This window comes from Drosophila montana, unplaced genomic scaffold (assembly GCF_035044405.1).
Source record: "Drosophila montana isolate Dmon_TW-CO22-7 unplaced genomic scaffold, ASM3504440v1 contig_1264_1, whole genome shotgun sequence".
NCBI classification, from domain to species: Eukaryota; Metazoa; Arthropoda; class Insecta; order Diptera; family Drosophilidae; genus Drosophila; species Drosophila montana.
This window is the reverse complement of record NW_026996243.1, coordinates 561713-582695: the sequence shown is the minus strand read 5'-3', so window position 1 is coordinate 582695 and position 20983 is coordinate 561713. Positions and strand designations below refer to the sequence as shown.

At 38.6% G+C, this 20983-nt stretch overlaps 1 protein-coding gene and 1 long non-coding RNA gene across 2 annotated transcripts; one reads left to right on the top strand and one right to left on the bottom strand.

Moving 5' to 3' along the window:
• Nucleotides 1–1398: 1398 nt before the first annotated feature.
• Nucleotides 1399–5770, bottom strand: LOC135426957 (uncharacterized). The gene is made up of 3 exons (XR_010435972.1): nucleotides 4736–5770; nucleotides 4350–4645; nucleotides 1399–1761 (listed from the first exon to the last, which is right to left on the bottom strand). It is a non-coding gene; the product is annotated as an uncharacterized LOC135426957 (long non-coding RNA).
• Nucleotides 5771–19637: 13867 nt separating this feature from the next.
• Nucleotides 19638–20983, top strand: LOC135426101 (uncharacterized). Its single transcript, XM_064679095.1, has 3 exons — nucleotides 19638–19993; nucleotides 20585–20758; nucleotides 20813–20983. Exons 1-3 carry the CDS (start codon nucleotides 19736–19738, stop codon nucleotides 20981–20983), a joined length of 603 nt encoding a protein of 200 aa, XP_064535165.1. The 5' UTR covers nucleotides 19638–19735.

Here is a 20983-nt window from a genome sequence, read left to right as displayed (position 1 = left end):
TAGTACCAAACTCTTAGGGTCATCAAAAACTGTTAAGCCATAAAAACCTGAAATTTTGATCGCAGGTCCTCCTGCGAAAGATTAAAAGGAGCTACTCTTAAGACATCGAGAACCATAAATCGATATCGACATTTTGTTTTATACCATAGTTTGACTCATAATAGCTAGAGACGTACCTTACGTTCCCCCCCAAATTGGTGCCTTGAAAAATGCATACAAGTTTGAAAAATCCATAATTTTTTTTTTTTCTTTTTTTGCATTGTAATTATTATATTATTTTTAATCTGACAAGGACAATAACCTTACAAACAATAAGCATCTGTAGACTAAACGCTAAATCTAGGTAATAAAGCAATTTTGATCTGCATGTTTCCCAACTGGTGTCCAGAAGTATTGACGACAGCTGTTTTCTGATGACCCAGACGGTATTTTATGTAGCTGTCCAATGTTGATAAGCTTTGGCTTTAATGAAGGCAGTACAGTGATAATGTCCAGATTGGTTTTGTAAGACAAAAAGTTTGATGGGAGCTTTGTGTATGTTCTGATCAAGAATATAATTTATTTAAGTTATGCACAGACATATCACGAAGAATGATTATGAGTTAGAAGCGGGAATTCGGGTTATTCTGAGAACATTTCTAAGACGTGCCGAATCACAACAATAGGTCAAGCCGAGGGCAACGGACTTCTCTAAGTACAAGGGGCATGGGATTGGATTATGGCTGTAGTTCGGTGCAAATATATTCTTATACGTGCTAAAAACATATATCGTTTGGTTATCCATTTTTTGCACTACTTTGTACATCCACTCTGGTACATGGTTTTGGTTAATCCCGTAGAGATAAGCGGGTCTCAGGGTGCCGTTCGGACTCGCATCCGGCAGACTCAACACCTCCCAAGCACCGGTGTGAACGCGCAAAGTTGGGTTGGCGGGGATTTGTTTAACCCCACAGTTTTCAATGATTTTTCAATTGCCGTTGTTGATGGTAGCAAGCTGCGGCATCACATTCAGTAATTTATAGGTATATATAGTTTTGTTTTTATTAATTTATAAAATTAGGTTGATTAAATTAAACTTCAATGGACAATCTCTTATGTTAAAAATAAAGTAAAAGCTTATAAAATAAATTTGTTGAACCTATCAGTACTCCATGCTTTGTGTAAGATATAAATGGCAAAAGACAGATGGAGAGTAGTATAAGATACATAGAAGTATGAGACACATGTTGATAACTAGTAATAAGAAATGATCGAAAGTCTGATTGGTTTCGTTGACCAGAACGGACATGAAGAAACCGGGGACTTAAGAACTGATTTAAAAAAAGCATAAAGCTAAAGTATAAAAAGTATGAATGCATGAAAAACCATCCAGACAACAAAATTTTATGCATTTGATTTTATATTTTCTTATAGACAGCTTAGTATAAATAATATTTATTAACTTAATACTATGTTCTGACAATAACATTGAATTGCCTAACAGCTAATACAGGTTTATTTTACTGAACACTTAATTAAATTTATTATAAACGAGAAAGTAAGGTTATCTTTTGTGTTCCAGGGTGTAGCTGACCACCGTTCACTGCGATTCAGTCTACATTTATTTTCGAATATTTATGGTGTATCATCAAATAAGAACAAAACAGGCTGACGGCCGGCGAGGGCGCCACTTACAGTTGATCACGTGAAACCCGCTCGTGTTGGCACGTTAATTGAAATACGTGGGTCCCAGGTGGGGCCAGGCATGCATCCATCGACAAGCTACGGCAAAAGTTTGGGAGTGCATTTAAGCATATACCATAATTGGCAAGTGAGAGTGAGTGTGTGCTGTCATGTGTGTGTGGACTGTGTGTGGTGCCCTGGCTGCCTGTTGCCTCGGATGTTCCGTATTAGCAACACGTTGAATTACATAATATAAAGTTTTCGCAGCTGCATAATCCCCGGCTGAGATTGCAGCTGCGCTTCAACAAGTGCCGCAAATGCTGTGCTTGGCCACGCCCACACAAACCCTCTCAGGCCCTTGCACCTATTTTACCAGAACTGCACAGTCTGCGGCGCTGGCAAAAACTTTGCCACTACCAAAGTTGTGTGTGCCACATGCCAAACGTAAAAGTTGGAAATTAAATTCCTTGGACAAATACGCAGGCACACACACCCGACACGCAAACATACGAGAAACTGCAGCTGGCTCACTAGTCGTGGCAGGATTTGATCGCCTTTCCCAGTCCTTTCGGCATTGCAACCTCATCAATATGGGGAGTGTGGAGGTGGTTCCTTATAATATGCAAATGTAATCAGTGCCTACATTTTTTTACGTTCCTCGATGAGAGTGCGAATGTATGTGTGGGTGTGTGTGTGTGTGCGTGTGCGTGTGCGTGTATGGTATGTGAGGGCAAATTCTGTTCGTGCTTTCGTATTTTATGTCTACATGCATTTGTTTATGTGCGTTTTATGTGCCATGAACTTTGTATGCAGCCTTTGGCCATGCAATGAGCAAGGACCTCACATGGATTTATGTTCCAGGATTTAGCCAGAACTCAGCAGCTGAGCCAGTTAACCACAACCACACACTCACACCTAAAACTTTACGTGTCCACTGGACACGTTACTTGGGAGCGCACTGTCGATTTCTTAACCACGGCAATGGCAATAGCAACAATCTTGAAAAACAAGAGCTCCAATAAGCTAAAGCTGTGCACAAAAAATGAGGGAAAAATACACGTAAGCATGCAAATTGCTTTATAAAAAGCATTCTGGTTTCCGTCTCGTTTCCGAACGTTGAAACTCGCCTACCCACAAAGCTTCTGATGAAAATCGCACAGAAAAAATGTTTTTTTTTTTTGGGATTTGTACCAAACTAGTTGCTTCAAGCTAAGAGTAAGCAGATAAGAATTTATGAATTAATTTGAGCAAATTGTGCGCTGGATACATTTAAAAAGACCAGACAAAATATAAAACTACAAAATTATAAAATGTATAGAAAAATTAGCAATATATATGATAGAATTTTTTTAATTTACTCCAATTAGTAAACTACATTTTCAGATTTATCTAAAGTGTGTGGTTTGTGCGACAAACGTGTTAAATATATAGAACCGTAGGACAATTCTCGGTGTTGTCTTTCTACATAAGATGGTTGTTGGCGATATAGATGCTCCTTTTCTGCTAGGGCGTCTTCAATTCTCTGTTCCGGCTAGACCAACCAGAAATGATCGCCCCTTATTCCTATCGACGTGCACAACAGACTACGCTATGCACAATCCTTTTCGCGTGCTTCGTAAAAATTACAATAGTTTGCATCACGTTTTCTCTACCGAACTTTCTCAACCTTAGAAAATCGTTGCCCTCAATATACCTTGGGGAAGTCACTGACCATTCCCAGCTATGAGCAGGGGCATAGCTTGCCGGACAGGCTGTAAATTTTCCCCCACCGGGTCGGTGATTTCCCATTACTTTCCCAATACTATGTCTTTATCCTATCTACTTAACACTCTATATATCTAGCATACAGCTCTTTACTTTATTAACAATCTTCTTACTTTCTTGTTTCCTATTTATGGTATTTTATTAAATAATATAGCAAATTAAGATTATTTCTAATTTTACTTAGGAACTCTTTTTCCTACTTACACCCTTCCTCTTAGATGTAGGCTCTAATAGCGTCACTGACAAAATTCGCTGTGAAAAGGGGCAGGGCTGGCCGGGCTGGCAAATAAAACACCTCCATCGGTCGGTGATGCTATTAGATATGTGTGATCTCTAACTAGTCTTTTAGCATTTATTTTTCATAATTGTATATATAATGTATTGAATAATTAGGAAGACACTCGTTTTGTCGACCATTAATTAATAAAAAAATAAATGCATAAATAAAATAAATGCATATCAGGTTTTCACAAAGATCGGGAAAGAGTCCGATCGAATTGTAAGCTGAAAATGGCAAGCAACCGCTATCATTTTTCTACACTTGAGGGTGCACTTATTTTAAATAATGTAACAAAAGCACAAACATCAGCCCACTAACTCTTACGGTTTGGGCTGCGCGTTGATCACCAGAAAAATTTAAAAAAGCATTTCCCATTAAGTCGATTTACGGAAAGAAGAAGGCTAGGCGCTGCGTAAAGGGCAGCCAAAATTTTCACAAACAAGAAGAAAAAAAATCAAGTTGTTTAAAGAACAGGATTGAATTCATCATGTTTTCAGCGGAGCACATAAGATGTTTTACTACATAGATCTTTCAAAATAAGTTTGGTTTTATGTAAAGTATCTAGTTTAAAATTGTGTTATAGAAGAAGGAAACTGTATAATAAGTATAAGTATAATGTCCTTACCCTTACCCTTTTCCTTACCCTTTAATGGCCAATTATCTTATATATTTACTGCTGAACTTAATGCAGCCAACCAACCACAAATGTGCATTCCCAACTAGGCAAAAGATTACTTTTGCAGACTAGCAATTCACTGTGCAAAATATAAGACAATTTCCTGTGGCCTGATAGCTGCGCAGATGCATTCTTAAAATTGCATTTGGGCCAACGGTATTTTATCTGGAAAACAATAATCTGGAAGGGGCACTTTGAAGTTCCATCCGCTTGACTTTTCACCCACTCCTCGAATGTAAATTGCATTTAAAGTTGAAGGTAGCCTTATAAAAAAATATAAAACAAGAGATTCTGTGCTTTAAAAAAAAACTGAATGTGTTTAAAAGCTGTGGAGATTTTTTTTATGTACTCACCATGTGCATATGAGGAGCGGAAATCAGTTAAGAGCTTCTCCTGGCTACCACCCATGAGCCACGGCCAAGCCTGACTCTGGCCGGGCATTTTTCATTTAGCATGCAAAATTGTTCTTTCACCCAGAAGCGCATACCCACGAACATACAGGCGCACATACACATACTACAATTTGGGCGTAGGTAGTGAAAATAGAAAACCGTAGACTGAAACTTCCGAGCCTGTCGAATGTCTCTCTCCATATGCCATCAGCTATTTGGCAATTCCATGTCTAAGCGTTTCATAGTCAGTTGCAGTTGTGTTTCCGCTGCCAATTTTAATCAATTCAAACTGAGCGTGCAGCAACGTGAATAAAAACAACAACAACAATGATAGCAACGGCTGCCACCGCAGGTGCCTTTTGTCTATCGTTGCCAGTGAACACTGCCATTTACCGATGCCAGGTTCCACGGCCAGATATTGCTGCAGCATTTGGCCCCACTTCATCTGCAGGATTTGGTAGCCGCAGGTCGGAATCTGGGATGCAGCACATTGTTCGAAGAGAGTGAAACCTTCTAATTCAAGCTTCAGGCTCTGCACATTTTGCTGAAATGAAGAATATTAATCAGTTGGGTGGCATAATCGCAATGTTAATGTAGAGGCGTTGTGCTTGGTTCATTTTGCGGACCTTCCATGTGTGTTGCATTGAATTCAATTTCTTTCGCTGCTATGGAAATAAAAGTTTCAAAACTTCAAAGGATCTGACTAAAATATCTATCACAGCTTATAAATTGATAAGACCAAACTCGACAAATGTATAACACCTTGCCTTGAAGCTCGCTTTATAAGCCTGGGTTTCCTCAATTATGAAGTTTTAGTAATTTGTATTATTTCTTTGTTCTGATTCAGTTCTTGCCTAAGCTTGGGCGCTTTTACCTGACCTTACCCGTTCCGACGAGCGAGTTCGGTTTAAAATCAACTTGTAGCGGCACAATTTTGTGCTATTGTTGGGAGCGTTCGCCTGTTGTCTGGTATATAGGAATATATTTCAATCGTAATAAGTGAATCGTAGAGATACATTAACGGGAGCACAAATGTTTCGCATGTTGACAAAATTCACGATAATGAAGCTTATAAAGTGATGCTTATGACTTGTTCTGTCCCACCATTTTAGAAAATATTCCAACTCTGTCTTTCTGGCGATAGCATTTAAATCAATGACTATATAAATACTTCTCCAAAATTTAATATATCACGTTGGCGCAATTGCTCTATCTGTAGACTTTCAATAAGTCTATAAAAACACTACATTGCAGGCAAAAGCGAATGTTTTTGTGCATCCCTACAAAAGTATGAATGGGTGGGCATTTTCACCTTTGCTGTTGGTGAATGCTTCAGTTTAATTGGAAATGTATGCCCTGTTGAATTCGCATACAATCCGAGTGCATAAATATTATTGAAAGCAAGCCGAGCCGAATTGAGTTGAGCTGTGTTGAGGCACTTAACACTTACAACACACACCATCACGGTCGCAGACACCTGAAAAAAAGCCAATTTGATAATCACCATCATCATCATCATCATCAACGACAACAACAAGAACACATTGAGCATTGACTCATTCGCATTGCGATGACGGCGCAAATACTTTGGGTGCGCGCTTTTTTTGCTAATCAAAAATGGTGTGCAAAAAATAAAGTGGAAAGGAAGTAAAAAGGAAAAAAATTTGAAATGAAAAAAAAATGGTAGTCATGTGATTTTCTATGCACAGCTCGAACTCGTAGGCGGCGCCTCTAATTGCCATGGCAGCTCGTTAGCGTGAAGAGCCAAGACGAGCCGAGCCGGGCCGCTGTTTGGCTAATGGCTAATGCCATTGGCCGCAGGTTAAACGGCCACTTGTCGACCCATCAAAGCCGACACACAAAATTGGATGTCCAGGTAAACAAGACGCAAGATTATTAAATGAACCGCAAAATTGTGCAGCTATACGAGCAGCAGCAGCAACAGCAGATGAGAAAGAAGCGAGTGAAGAGCGGACCAAATTTGCTCGAGATGAATATCTAAATATGGGTATAGAATATGATAGCATTGCTGGCCTTGGCACTGTTTGAATTGAGTTGACAAGCTATATAGGAGCACACAGACACAGACAGACACACGCAAATACAAACTGCTTGCCACATTCATACATATTTTAAAGCCCAAAGCCCATTAAACCCAATTTTTATCTTTCACTTCTCTGTCTATCTGCTTGTGTTCGTCTCTATGCTAATTCTCACTTAGACGCGACTTCCTATTGCCAGCATTTTTATTATGCCATGCAAAGCGCGTCCAGCCGCAGTAAAATAGTACATATAGTCCTGCCTCGTTTTACCCAACCTCGGCTCAGTCTAATAAAAAGTTTGCTTGGCAGAAAAAAAAGGTTGCCTACTTCCGAGCTGTGCAATTGCCTGGTGGCAAAACGCCAATTTCGCTTTTCGACTGCAATGTACATTATCTGGACTAGCAAATTTAACAACACAAACTATTGAATTATATTCTATTGTGGCGTTTGTACTTATTTACTTTCTTTATTAACAAATGAGTATTTTTTTTTCGTATTCTATGTGTATCTTCCACACGACAATTACTGACATTCGCTCTTCTGTTAGATGAAAGAAAAGCTAGCGATTACGCGATATTTACTTAATTTCTATCCTTGCGGCATAAACGTGAGAAAAGAGATTATATAGGATTTGGATAGAATTTGTCAGATAAGAAAAATATGTTTTCTAGCAAAATGCTTGTTTCATATGTAACGTAACTGCTAACATTTTAAGACTTATGCATTAAATATGCGACTATCTTGTGGTTGCTTAAGCTGCGCCAAAGCTAATATACCCGTTTTGAATAGGGGATTAAATGAGAACCGACGGCGAAGTATTTAGTATTGCGGGGCACTCTCAATATGGCCCCCGGCCGCCAATCGCTCTTCCAATCTCCTTCTAAATGATCTCCCCCTAACCGTGTACTCCACCCCCCACACCCTTCTGCAATCGCTTCCTTGGCAATCGTCGCAATTTGTATTATGCGCCTCAGCGCCTTTGCACTTAATGCCTTATTTGTATTTAATCGCGGCTTCCGTTTTATTGGCATCCGCCTCTGCCTGCAGCTGCCCGCGAATCTGCTGTTCAGCTCGCAGTTATATTCAATGAAGTTCAAGCAGCGCGACAAACTCACAGATATAAATACAGATACATTCACAGATAAATGAAAATGACACAATTTGCCGCTGCTGCCGTCCCCATTTGTGTCTGCCGCTCTACTGATTGCTGCCACTTTTCTGCCTCGCTGTGCTCTACAATTGTGTGGCATTTAAATATGCAAATAGGCAGATCGAAGGTCGAGCAGTCCCCAAAGATGATGCCAAATGACTAAACATACGCCGTACACTCGCTATAAAGATGAGTGTAGCGCATTTGGTGTATCAGTAAAGCTCATACCCGTAGGAACCGGCCAACTTTGAGCTGCCCAGCCAAGCCTGCCTAGTGGCATATGAGCTACGTTTTGGGTCTTACGTATGACTTACGAAATTATTATGTGCGAGAATTCCCAGGATACAAAGCATCAAAGCATGGACCGGCTGGTTGGTCTGTAACCCATTTGTTGGGCAGTTTAAAGTTTTCGCATTTGTTGTGCGGCATTTCCATTCGCTGTGCCACATGGCACGGAAATTGCGGCAGACAAAGGGCAACAGCAACGTAAAAACAAACAGAAATGTACCCCTGGAATGCGGCGTAATGCTCAGAAAGGAAATACAAAGAACAAGCAGAGGCAGATGAGCCGCCTTGCGGTATGCAATAAAAAGCAAATGTAACGCAAAATGTTATTACGCATACGCCATGTGCGTGAGTGCGTGTGTGCGTCTATGTGCGCCTACACACGCACGCAGTGTTGGTGTATGTGCGTGGGTGTCGCCAATGTCATGTTTGTCTTTAAGTCCTGCTATTTGCCTGCTTCACCCTCATATCCCCTGATGTTTTTTTTTGTTGGCGCGAGGCGCGCCCTCGCCTTTTAAAATGCCATTGGTTGCAGCTGCGCTCGATTGCCCTTCGCCCCTGCTGTGACCTTATGATCATCCGCTTGGCTAGCAGTTAAAGCTGTTTGGCCTGGTTTTGTGTTTCATTTTCGGATAATGTCATGCCGTTAGGTCCCAGTAGATTAAATTTACGCAACTATAAATACGCAGACCGAAATGATAGTAATGAGGCACTAGACTCATTAATATTCAGGCTGAAAATTAGATAAAATGGCTTAACATTTATTTTCATTACTACTTACCATAAACATTGCAATGTACCTGTTTATGACGTATTGTTAATCGTAGAAATTAGAAGTGGAAACAATGCAATATTACAATTATAAACTTTTTTATCTACTATTCACATTTAATCTAATGTGAATTGATATCAAATGTAGAGTATTTAATTGGGAAATGCTAGATAAATTTAAATCCAATATGTGTATAGTCTTTTTAAAATTGGTATGATACAACTCTATTCATTGCGCAATTGTGCCGACGTATTTAAATGCAAAAAAAAGGTACCTGTGACCCTTTAATACATATTTTTGATCAGGACGAAGAGCTAATTTAAAAATCAATTAATATACATTTGATACTTCCGAGTCGAAGAGCTTAAAAACAATTGGATAATAAGCAGTTAATAAAATATTTAGTAGTTAGTTTTCCCTAGAAGAAGCACACCTGAACCCAAAAGTTAATGTCAGTAAGTGCAGTCAATCAGTATAATCAAAAAGTGAGCTAAGTACAAGGTATCTTCTAGTCTGGAGAGACTTTCGACTCGACCATAGAAACGAACAGACGGACATGTCTATGTTGACACGGCCGTTGATACTAATCAAGAATATATATAATTTACGAGCAGTCAAATCTCGTAGAATGCTTATGCGTTAGGCACAGGTTTCCGAAAAGGGAATTCGGGTTATTCTGAGAAAATCCCTCAACAGTAGGTAAAGCCGATGGCAGCGGACTTCTCTAAGTACAAGAGCATGGTATTGGATTTTGGCGGTACTTTGGTGCTGGTGCTGGGTATCCATGTTTCGCACTACTTTCTACATCCACTTTGGCACAGAGTTTTGGTTAATCCCGTAGAGATAAGCGGGTCTCAGGGTGCCGTTCGGACTCGCATCCGGCAGACTCAACACCTCCAAACTACCGGTGCGAACGCGCAAAGTTGAACCCCCTAGTTTTCAATCATTTTCCAGTTGCTGTTATTGATGGTAGCAAACTGCGGCACCACATTCAGTAATTTATAGGTGCCGGAAGTCTGGTCACTAAAGAGAAAGTCGGACGAGTCGGTCAATACCGATTATCTCTTAAATATGCCTGATTCTCTCCATAGATGCGCAGAAAAGTCGAGTAAATTTCCCTTTAAAAAAATGACCGTGCCTGTGCATGTGAAATGAGTTGATCAGCTCTAAACTGCATATCAAATAAGGAACTTATAAGCTTTCTATTCATAAACAAGGTTTTGATAAGCATCTTACAATTACTGTATGGCTTTGGTTAGAGCGTAGCCTCCGAGAAGTATGAGCGCATGTTTAGTGGACTGTAGCAGGCGCAATGCAGCTCCAAGAATCGACTGTTAAAGTTATACCCAATATGGTTGCTGGGCAGGAAAGGTCGTTAACCACTATTGATGAAATCTTGGGCTTTAGAATATTCTTTTATTCTCAAAAATTCATCAACATTAAAATTGTGGCATAAATTGGTTGGTAGTTTGTTTCAGGCAGCAAGAAAAAAGAAAGTTAGAAAAGAAAAGAAAGAAAATCCAGAGTCAAGTGCAAGCCGGCCGCATACAAAAAAATCTTAAATTATAGAAAATGCGAATTTTCGGAAATTTGAAAAATATATTTTAAATTAAAGTGAACAAAAGAATAAAAAAAAGAAATATATATGTATGATTAAATTGAAAAGTATCGCCAAAACTGAAGTGCCAGAATACGGGAGGTGCCGCCGACGAGGATCAGGTTACCAGAGGAGCGGATTGGCCACCACCTCTGGGTGGTCCTAGGTGTGAGTGTCGTCAAGCCGTTTTCGCGTCTGCCCTACAAAGACAAATTATTATTAAAATTGTGAAAAATGGTAACTGGTAATTTACTAATTGTCTTTGTGTAAGCACTAGTAAAAATGTTCGAGTACGAAGTTATGGTGGGTAAGATAAGGGTGTAAGGCGGGTGCCCGTCAGGATTTGGGAGTTGGCGGGGGCTTTTTTGGCCATCTCATGGTGGAGCCCTCCCCGTTAGGACGGACCTTAACAGCTGTCTGATTGTGTGTTCGAAAAGTAACCGAAATTCGGTAGTCCGAGCTTAAATATAAATTATTTTGTTAACCGACTCTTCCAATTTATCGAAGACTTACTCCTCTGTCTAACGGGCAAATCGATAGAAGGAATGTGAACGACAAGTCGTATCATAACAAGTTCCAATTGATTTATTTATTAAAAGACCTATGATGACCCCAGATGCTTCCTCTGTATTTTACATACATTTGCAAAATAAACATTATACCTATTTCACCCAGCGGGAAATGAAAACGATCCCATGTATTCTGGCGAAAATAATTATTGTGTTTTGCTTACATTCTTCAAAAAATATATACTCGTTCAGAAAGTGAAAAAAGCATATTAAGTTTGTGCAATAGCGATAAGCTTCTCTTAGGATCGATAAAAACTTTATTGCAGTCAGCCCCATTCATGGGTATCAAGTAAATCGATGTGTCTTAATAAATTAGGCGGGTATAGTAAAGAGACGATTCCTCCCGACTGCAATACTCTTACTCATTTATAACAAGTAATAATAAATAATTATGAAATTCCATTTAAATGTGAGTTAATAGGTTATCAAATAATATGCTTCCAAGTAACAAGTTGTGCCACATTTCATGTATCCACAAAATAATTGTTATTCGCCCCTTGAATAATGTATCTGCAATTTTTGCGTACGTCCACTTTGCTTTGCCAACTTGTATGACTCATGCTGGTCAAGGTCTCGGAATCAAATATTTGAATAGTTGGCATATCCACTCGGAAACATTTAACCCAACCGTTGCCAGCTGCGGTTGTTTGGGGGGCTATCAATCACATATTGTGCCTAGTGAACCGGCAAATTTCCAGTGGCAAATTTTTTCCTTTAACGCAACCCCAACAAGTATTAAAACTTGTAGCATAATAAATCACCAATGGAAATGACGACAGATTCAGAATGTAGGTTGGAATCAAAGTGAGCCTGTGGACAACAGCTGCTTGACTACAAGATACCTGTACCAATTGAATTGGATTACAGTACGCCCTCGCTCAACGCGACTCTCGATAAAAGCAGCACCGAAAATCTTAATGTTCTATGCGCAAAATAAAAATTAAATTAAATTTGAAAATTGAAAACAATCAAATTATTGCTTTAAATATATATTTACTTCGTCCATTTTAATTCAAATGTCTGTACCTCGGTGTTTGCAACAAGCGCGATTGTTTTAATTAGCCTAATTTTAAAGCTTTGCATTGAGCGAGGGGGTACTGTATCTGAAAAATAGGCAATTTGCCCAATCAGAAGAAGAGGCGATTCAAGTAACTGCAAAATTGTTACATCTGCTTTTAGCAAATATATTTGATAAAAAAAAAACAAACACGATTAAATAAAGAGAAAATTGTATGGTTTTAAGACCGAGACTTTAAGTTGTATTCTATAATAGTTTATGCATAAAATATTTATTCTTGCAAAACTTGTCATAGGTTGAAGAAGTTTCTATTTTAATTGAGGAAACAATAAATTGGTTTGAAAAACTGAAAATTGTTGTCTCGATTAAAGAAACCTTACACAGGATTCAATGCGTATTCCGTTTATCGAAACAATTTGGATAACCATTTACTAAATAAAATATATATTAAATAATTACAATAGTCGCAAAGAAACTGCACAAGTAAGCATACATAATAATTATTAATAATCTAAAATTATTTAATTAAATTAATTATTATGTTTGCTCATTTAATTTTTAAGAAACGCTAATCTAATTTTTTTCCGTGACGCACTAATACACCCATCTTAGTTGGTATGCGAGCATATCTATAGACACTTTTTTGTTTTTTTCTTTTTGGCAGCTCCAACAACACTTGAAGTCAAGAACACATTTTAGTCGGCTTTAGATTGTTGTTGCTCATATTGCAAAGTGGTTTTAGGTAACAAGACGTCTGCTACCGAACTGAGTTGACCAAAGTACTGAGCCTGGCTAAGGAACAGACAAACACAAGTACATACACACATACACACCCACACACACATACAAACATACAAGCACACACAGCCCCACTTGGCATTAGCACCATTAATTTTGTAGGCATTTCTCCTTTTCATAGTGTCGGGTGGCTGTTTGTTTTTGTTTTGTGTTTGTCGCCTGGTTTTGTCTGTTTTCTTGTTGTTGAGGCAAAGACGAAGAGAAAAATGGCAAAATAAAAGTGTTTCAGTTGCAAGTAGCAGAGTGGTCTGGCTAGCCACATTTATGGAGCAAGTGCCACATCAAGTTGCAGCCGCAACCAGATTTCAACTTTTTATCTGAATCTGACTTTAGTAACAAGTTGAAGCCACAGACAGATATTTCAGCACAAAGTGGCTTAGTTGCTTGGGTCATGACTGAGCTGCTTTTAATTTATATGGCCGAAAAAATGTGTTTTACACGCACATGCACACACTATATGAACAGCAATAAATTCAGAGCGCTGTCATTCGTTGTAAGTTGATGTGGCGTATACGTTATGCTACCTGGGCGCAATACGCATGTAAAAACTGGTCCTGCTTAAGTGGCTAAAGGTAAGGGGCGCTACATTAGTAAAAGTTGAGAGCAACAAAAGTGTATAATTCCAAGCTTCAATTGTGTAGTGAGAAAGAAATGGGATGTTAGTAACTAGACAGATAGCAATAGACTTATGCCAGCCAAGAAGAGATACTTTATAAGACAAACCAACAAAGAGATAACAATTTTGGACAAGGACTGCTGAACAGCTGGACAACTGGAAAGCGCTTGGTCAACGACAATGCCCAAATACAAAAGCATTTTCCTACACATAATTTCTCATTGGGCTGATGCGAATGTAATCCCCAGTTGCACTAAGTGAAGAGCTGCCTAAACATAAGGGCTACTTTCACTTGGTTGGCCAGCAAACACAATGAAAGTGTTAGGAATGTGCTGAAGCTCCGCTCCGCACCTCTCCGTTCCATAGCTTGCGACTATGTGGTTTTGTATTGTGTCCCTGTCTCCGGAAGCGCATTGTCAGCTCCATTAATGTTGATTATACGTTAATGTAAAGGATCTCAACCAACTGACCGACGGGGCGCGATGTCCCAATAGGGGGCTAAGGAAGATGGGCTTCGTTGGCTTCGGTAGCGACGGCGGCGGCGACCGCAATGCAATTTTCCTGTGCTTTGCAGCGACGAGACTTTAAGTGGCGTCGAAAAGTTTTGTGCAAAGTTTTAATTTGCATTTTAGAATGTGCCTGCCAGGTTGTCGGGGTGTGTGGTCGGGACCCCAGGGATAATTATAATGCCATTAGCGTGTTTAGTCCACAATCAGATTTAGCTGGTAATGCCCCCAAGCCGCTTGCCCCCCACAGATTGGCTGCTTCCACGCTTATCCTGGCAGGCTGGGCGGCTTCTCTTCATTCTTTTTCATTTTAAGACCAGCTTCTATTGCCATGCAAATTCTAATGGAATCCTAAATGTTTATTTACGCAGCAAACGCTGTCAAGTGAATGGGCGTGGCCCTGGCCCCAACTATTTTGTCGCATTTTGCATATTGCAAATGGTCGCGCGGCGCTGCTAGGCAACAATTTAGCTGCAACGCCCCGACCCGACGTTGTGCTCTTGCAAAACAATTCCAGTGGAACATACCATTTTTGCTGGCTTGCTGCTCGCTGAATCTTTAAGGTCAATTTAAGAATATTGCAGAACACTGTAATCGCATTTTATGCAGCTCTAAATTAAGCGACAGGCAGTAAACTTTAAGAGGGAAATTAAATATTTTACAGAATTTATATTTTCCATCAATATGGATAAGGTTATGTTCGAAAATATCTCTAACACTGTATTGTATTTAAATTTTTTTCAGACAATTAAACTGTGGGAGTCCACATACATATCCCAGGATATAGCATTATCTGTGTCAGGGTAGCCTATGCTTCAAAAACTCCTTTATTAATGACGACTCTACACTAAAAATAATATGATCAATAAAAATAAACGCTTGCATTTTTGTTTTTCCCTATGTTAATTGAACTTACGATATTCTATTAATAAAAATACTATATAACTTGAAATATTAACGTTTTAATTAACTGGTGCCTGTTGCAAAGACCAAGACCTTCATGTATACAAGTTTCAAGATACATGTAAGCTTTATTGGAAAGACAAATATGGCAGGAAGCTTCCAATATTAAATATGAGTACAATTTAATATAAAGATTGATGTTTAATAGATAATAAATCAATCTCTATATATAAAACTGTTTGTCCTGTCTGACAGTAAGTAGAGAAGAACCTTCGACATTTAAATTTTGTTGATTAGCTATTCTAAGCAAAGTTTAAGAATATGTACTTGGCATACGCAAATATTCGTTTTTTTGTTTCCATGTGCACAACTCGACGACTTATGCAATTCTAGAATTTGTATGGAATGTTCGATTTGCCGGCATTTGGACGCTATTAGACCGAAGTCAGCGTCAGTGCCAACAAAAAATTTCAACATGTGTGTCAGAATTTCGACCCCAACCTATAGTTCAAGGTTCTTTGATTATTGCAATTCGCGCCAAGAATAAACACTGTGTACGGTCTGGACGGAGAGTTGGCATAGAAGCAAACTTAATAATTCGTTTGCCAACGCACAAAAATCTTCCAGTCGATTTGCACTCGTAACTTTGTCGTTGCCAAATCCTGAGCTTACCTGCCAATTCAGTTCGGGCGTGGAAGTGGCCTTTGCCATAACGCATCACTAAACGGGCTGCACAAAAATAATTTTCCCAGGTTGCAGATGAAACTCGCTGGTGGTATATGAGAGATTTTTTTCCTTTTTTATTATCAATATATATATATATATATATATATAATTTGGGTTGGGCTTACCCCTTTCACCGCCCAGCTGCGTCGCTTGCACTCTGTTAAAATTAGCAAGTGACGCGGCGGGCATTGGCAAACTGTTGATTCAACTCAACGAGCGACCTTATCATTTGAGCATTTCACACAAAAGCCACACAGCTCCCGAGCTACCTCGACGGCCGTCTGTCTGTCTGGCTGACTGACTGGCTTGTTTTGGAACTGGTTTTCGTTTTGGCGCTGCCTGCCGTTGCCTGTGTCAGTGGCTTGGTCTGATCTGGCAGAGACGATGCCGCACATGGATTCATTCAACTTTACACTAATATCACATGCTTTGATTACAGCACCGTGAAATTTTATTGATTGGCCAGCTAACGTCGCATGAATTATGAGGCAGGCCATCGCCCAAAGGTCGATCCGTTAGGTGAGCTAGGGCATGCTACAGGTTTTACAATTTATGATGACGATGCTCTCGGAAGTCTTTAAAGGTAACCTACGCCATGTTCCCCCTTTCCAAAATAAAAAAAAATAAGGCTAGCTTCGAAATAAGCAAAACAGCAAACGGTACTATAATTTGTGTTGATAGTTCTTAAATATGTTAATAGCAATGCAAACAATGATAATGTGCCGCAATAAAATATGTGCCGCTTTGCAATAGGTTTATAATTTTCGAGCTTCAGTGTCACATGCTACCTACTCGTCGATCAAACTCCGTCTTTATTTAAGTAAAGCATTGGCTTTGTAGATGTCTGTGTAAAACTTCCAGGCATTCAATTTCATTCACATTGTCCTTCACACTGAGTGCATGTGTGTTGAGTGGATGTCGCAGGAGTTGCCGCCCTCGCGACCATATTAAGTGCCGCCCATGCTCTTGGGCCACTGGGCCACTGGCTACGGGCACGGTACGAGTAGTTTTATCTATAGGCCTCTGCTTGACAGTTCCAGATTTTCGTTTTCTGCTTCTTTGCTGCTGCTGCTCTTGCTTTCTCTGATTGCTTGCCATGAACGCTCTCATACCTCCTGTTCTCCTTGTTCGTCCTCAATTTCTTTTTAAAATACGAAAATCCCTCGCAGAGGCACAAAAATGTCGTTGTCGCTTAAATTCAATTGAAATCGCTTCAGCTTCAATGGCAGGCGAACGACAGGCAATCTGTCTAGTCTATCAGATTGAAAGAAGCGCGAATGCGCGAAATACGGCTTGTTGGATAAATGCTGAGATGCCCCACGATTGAATGATGCCTGCCACGCGATACGAGCACGACACACTTACAAATGTAAGTTGAGCTTATTGATAATTTCATCAAAGACGAGAATGTGTAAGTCCTTTAATTAATTGCAAGCAATTATAATAATATCTCTATCCAGAACATACTTTAATTCTATTATTGCTATGGAAAATACATGACATGCATGTAATTAAGAGTGCTCTAGTCGGGAGTGCCCGACTAGGAGTTTCCCTACACTATTTCCGTGTTTATGGAGTTTTTAGGGCATGAATATGACATGTAAATAATAAAGCCCAAGACTAAACCTATTAATTTCTTACATTTTGTGGGGAACAGATTTGGTGCCTCTAGCTCCAATAAGTTCGGAGATATGCTCAAAAACAGGATTTCGGTATACATTTGTATCGATTTCATGAACAAGTTATCGTACTCTACGTTGAAAACTTCACGTCAATAGCTCTTATGGTTTTTGAGATCCACGCATTCATACTCGGTTACTTTACGGGGTCGCACATTCTTCTTTAGGCGGTTGCATACATTTGCATAAAAATATACAATGTGCCCTTTTACCCATTTGAGTTTAGTATAAAAAAAAAGTATAGTATAAAAATTAGTAGAAAAAACAAAAAGGTAGAAAACAAACGAGATGCACACTAAGAAGGGGCTTAAAACAGTTTCCTCAAACTCATTTTTAAAGATCTGTTCATCTTTGCAACTTTTTTGTTTGTCGCTTAAAACTCATTTTCCAAGATCTTTGACTAACATGGGCATAAGCCGTTGATTTCAAATTTTGGTTGATTTTTTGATGGACTTTAAACATATTTTTAAATATACGTGGAGTTCAAGATAGTACGGGGAGATCTATCATGTTAAGCAGAAAACTTGTCCTGGCCAAGGCTACGGAGTACCCGCCAGTATTCATATATTTGAAGCTAACGAAAATATACGGGAATATTTGGCACACCTTGTAGAGATTTGCTTCACGGCTCTGCAGATATGTGAGAATAGTGAAACTCGTTAACGCTGAGCTTGGTAAATTTATCTGGATATGGAATATTTTGCATTACAAAAACTAATTCTTCTATCGGGTCTTCCTGTAGAGCTGTATTATATGGATGGCGATCTTGATAAGGCATGGCTCAAGATATCTATATGATACAGTAGTTCGATCGGGCCGGTTCCGCCATGCAGCAAATACTGCAACAGAAAAACGGTCCTATACAAAGTTTTAAAGTGAGAGACTAGGTCGCATAGAAATAGACAGACAGGCAGACGGATGAAATGTCTTCTATGCGTTACACATATCAAAACATAATAGACTCTTAAATACTAGCTCCGGCAAGAAAAGTTTGATGAGAAGCAGGATATTCGGAGCGCTGTGTATTGACTATATTGGCAGTCAGTGTTCAGTCTACTGATCTTGATCTTTTTGCTTATGATCTCCAGATTCGGATTTCGTTTGACCTCAGTGGCAGTCGTTGCGTAGCAGTATATCTGTTGACATTTAAAGTTGCAGCGAAGCATACTGAAATTTGAGGTGCTTGCTTAAAGTAAGGTCAAGGTTCTTCGTATTGTCAGCTTGCAGAAGAGACGATCCATTCAAGTTGACTGCATGGGTGCCTCTCGCTTGTGAGTGTAGCTCAAGCCTGAATTTAAGGTGCTGGAGCTATATGCCTAGTATGCCGTCAGCTGTCTGATACTTAGACCTGTAAAAGCGACATACTATTCGCAATGCAGCTAATAGGGTGATGTGGTTCAATATCTTGAGGACTTGTTCGATAGTGCTGTGAGCCAAGGATCCACTGAATAGGCACTTATTTAAAGAAAAACTTAATTTAATCCCGATTTATGCTCACGCATCCGTCCACTATTCAAACTTTTTTACGGTCCACATTTGAGGTAAACAATAAATTATTATTAAAGAAACTACGGAATAATGTTACTTTCAAGCATTGAAAAATAATAATAATTGTTTACGTAACAAAAATGTATTATATTAAAACATATATGAAGTACTCTCTTCCCATCGCAAGCTGAAAGCCGGACACTGCTGTGCTTCTTCTTCACGAAGATCCACCCTATCAAATTTCATTCTTGAAAAATTTCGATAAATATCCGCTCATCGTGAATTATTATCAGGGCTTAAATATGATAAAAAAAGGCTATATCTCTAATTCTTTGTGTAAATTTGGAAAGAAGTGAACTATTTTTGAACTTTTTGAGTTAAGTTATTCAAGCTTTAAGGCTTCATTTAAACGGACAGACAGATATATAGTGATCCTTCACAAAACTAATATACCCTTATTAGCCATATACCCACCACAAAAAACCATCAACATGCTCGCTTAGATTTTTTTAATGATAAAAATCGTATTAAGAGTAGAAAAAAAGTTGTGAAACAAAAATGTGTGTATTGATTTTCTGATACGCTATTATTATCAATATTCCATGCATCATCACAGATTAAAAATGCACTATATAAAATACAGATGAGTGACTTGTTAAACTTATCGTTGAATTGGTATAATTAAATCGTCACTCGAACCTTAGTTCCGTCATAGACTACACGTGTCTACTGCCATAATTTTGGCTATATAACGACTTGAACTCATTAAATATATTTATAATAATTCAATGGCTTAAAAACACAACTGTAAAATGAATTTTAATCGCTCAGTGTTAATGTTAATCGGCCTTATGCTCGGACTAATAAGCCTGTCGAAACCATATATATACAATGGCATAGTTGAGGATGCAGATTTATTTAGTAATTGCGTCAACCAGCCAAAGAATACACTTGGTTTCCATGGATTGTTTAATCTATCTGAATTACACTTTGACACAGAATCAGATCCAGTAATCATATCAGGGAATTCAACTTCAATATGGGATATTAAACCCACTGATATTATTCAGGTAATTTAAAACTAGTTTATGAATCTCTATATATTAGACTGTTTGGTAATTCTGAAATTCCATCCTCCTCAGCGAATATTTGGGGTCAATGATTTGGTGGGGGAAATTTCGCGTTCAAATTCATTTTTAAGGATCTTTATGGAAATTCATACGATGTTTTAAGTTTTCCCTGGTTTTTAAAAGGTTGTATTTTTTTTGCTTACCTTCCGATCGACTTCAAACTAATTTCCAAAGATCTTTGTGAAAATGATTTAATAATTGTTTCACAATTTTTGGCATGGCATAAAAACCCCCCCGCTCTTGGGTGAAAACTACGAGTCAGAGGTTGTTTAATTAAAAGTTTAATTTTCGGCATCAGGATTCTCGTTGATGCCCAAATTTGGTTCTTTATTTTAACTGATTTTCAAATTTCTATATAGAAAAATAACTTTAGACGTGGAGTTTATTATAGGAACTATATGCTATAATGATTTTTTGCATCAATAACATATTTTGACGATTTTGTTTAATTTGTTAAAATGATTTTGCACGTAATTAAAAATACAAAAGTTGTAAAAAAAAAAATAATAATTTTTTTTGAATCTTTTTAAGGTATCTTTTGAAATGCTTCGGTACGATCGTGGCTCGTGGCAACCAACTACATTTGCGATAAGCGTACCTAATCTTTGCCCAACAATGTACAATGAAAATCAATATTGGTACAAGGCCTGGCTCAAATATGTAACGAATAAAAATAAAATAAGGCGCAAATGCTTAAGCCCTGGGGTAAGTTTTAGAACGCCAATAAATTAATTGTTACATATTGGTTTTATTTTGCAGACCAAATTTGAGTATGAGCCTTTTTTCATGGATATAAAGATGGAAACTAATGTCGGCGATATGAATGGACGCTTCAAATTAGTATTTCAATTAAAAGCATTCGACGAATTTCATAGAATTCGACCTACATCTATATGTTTCGAAATCAAATTCGAATTAGACAGACAGTAA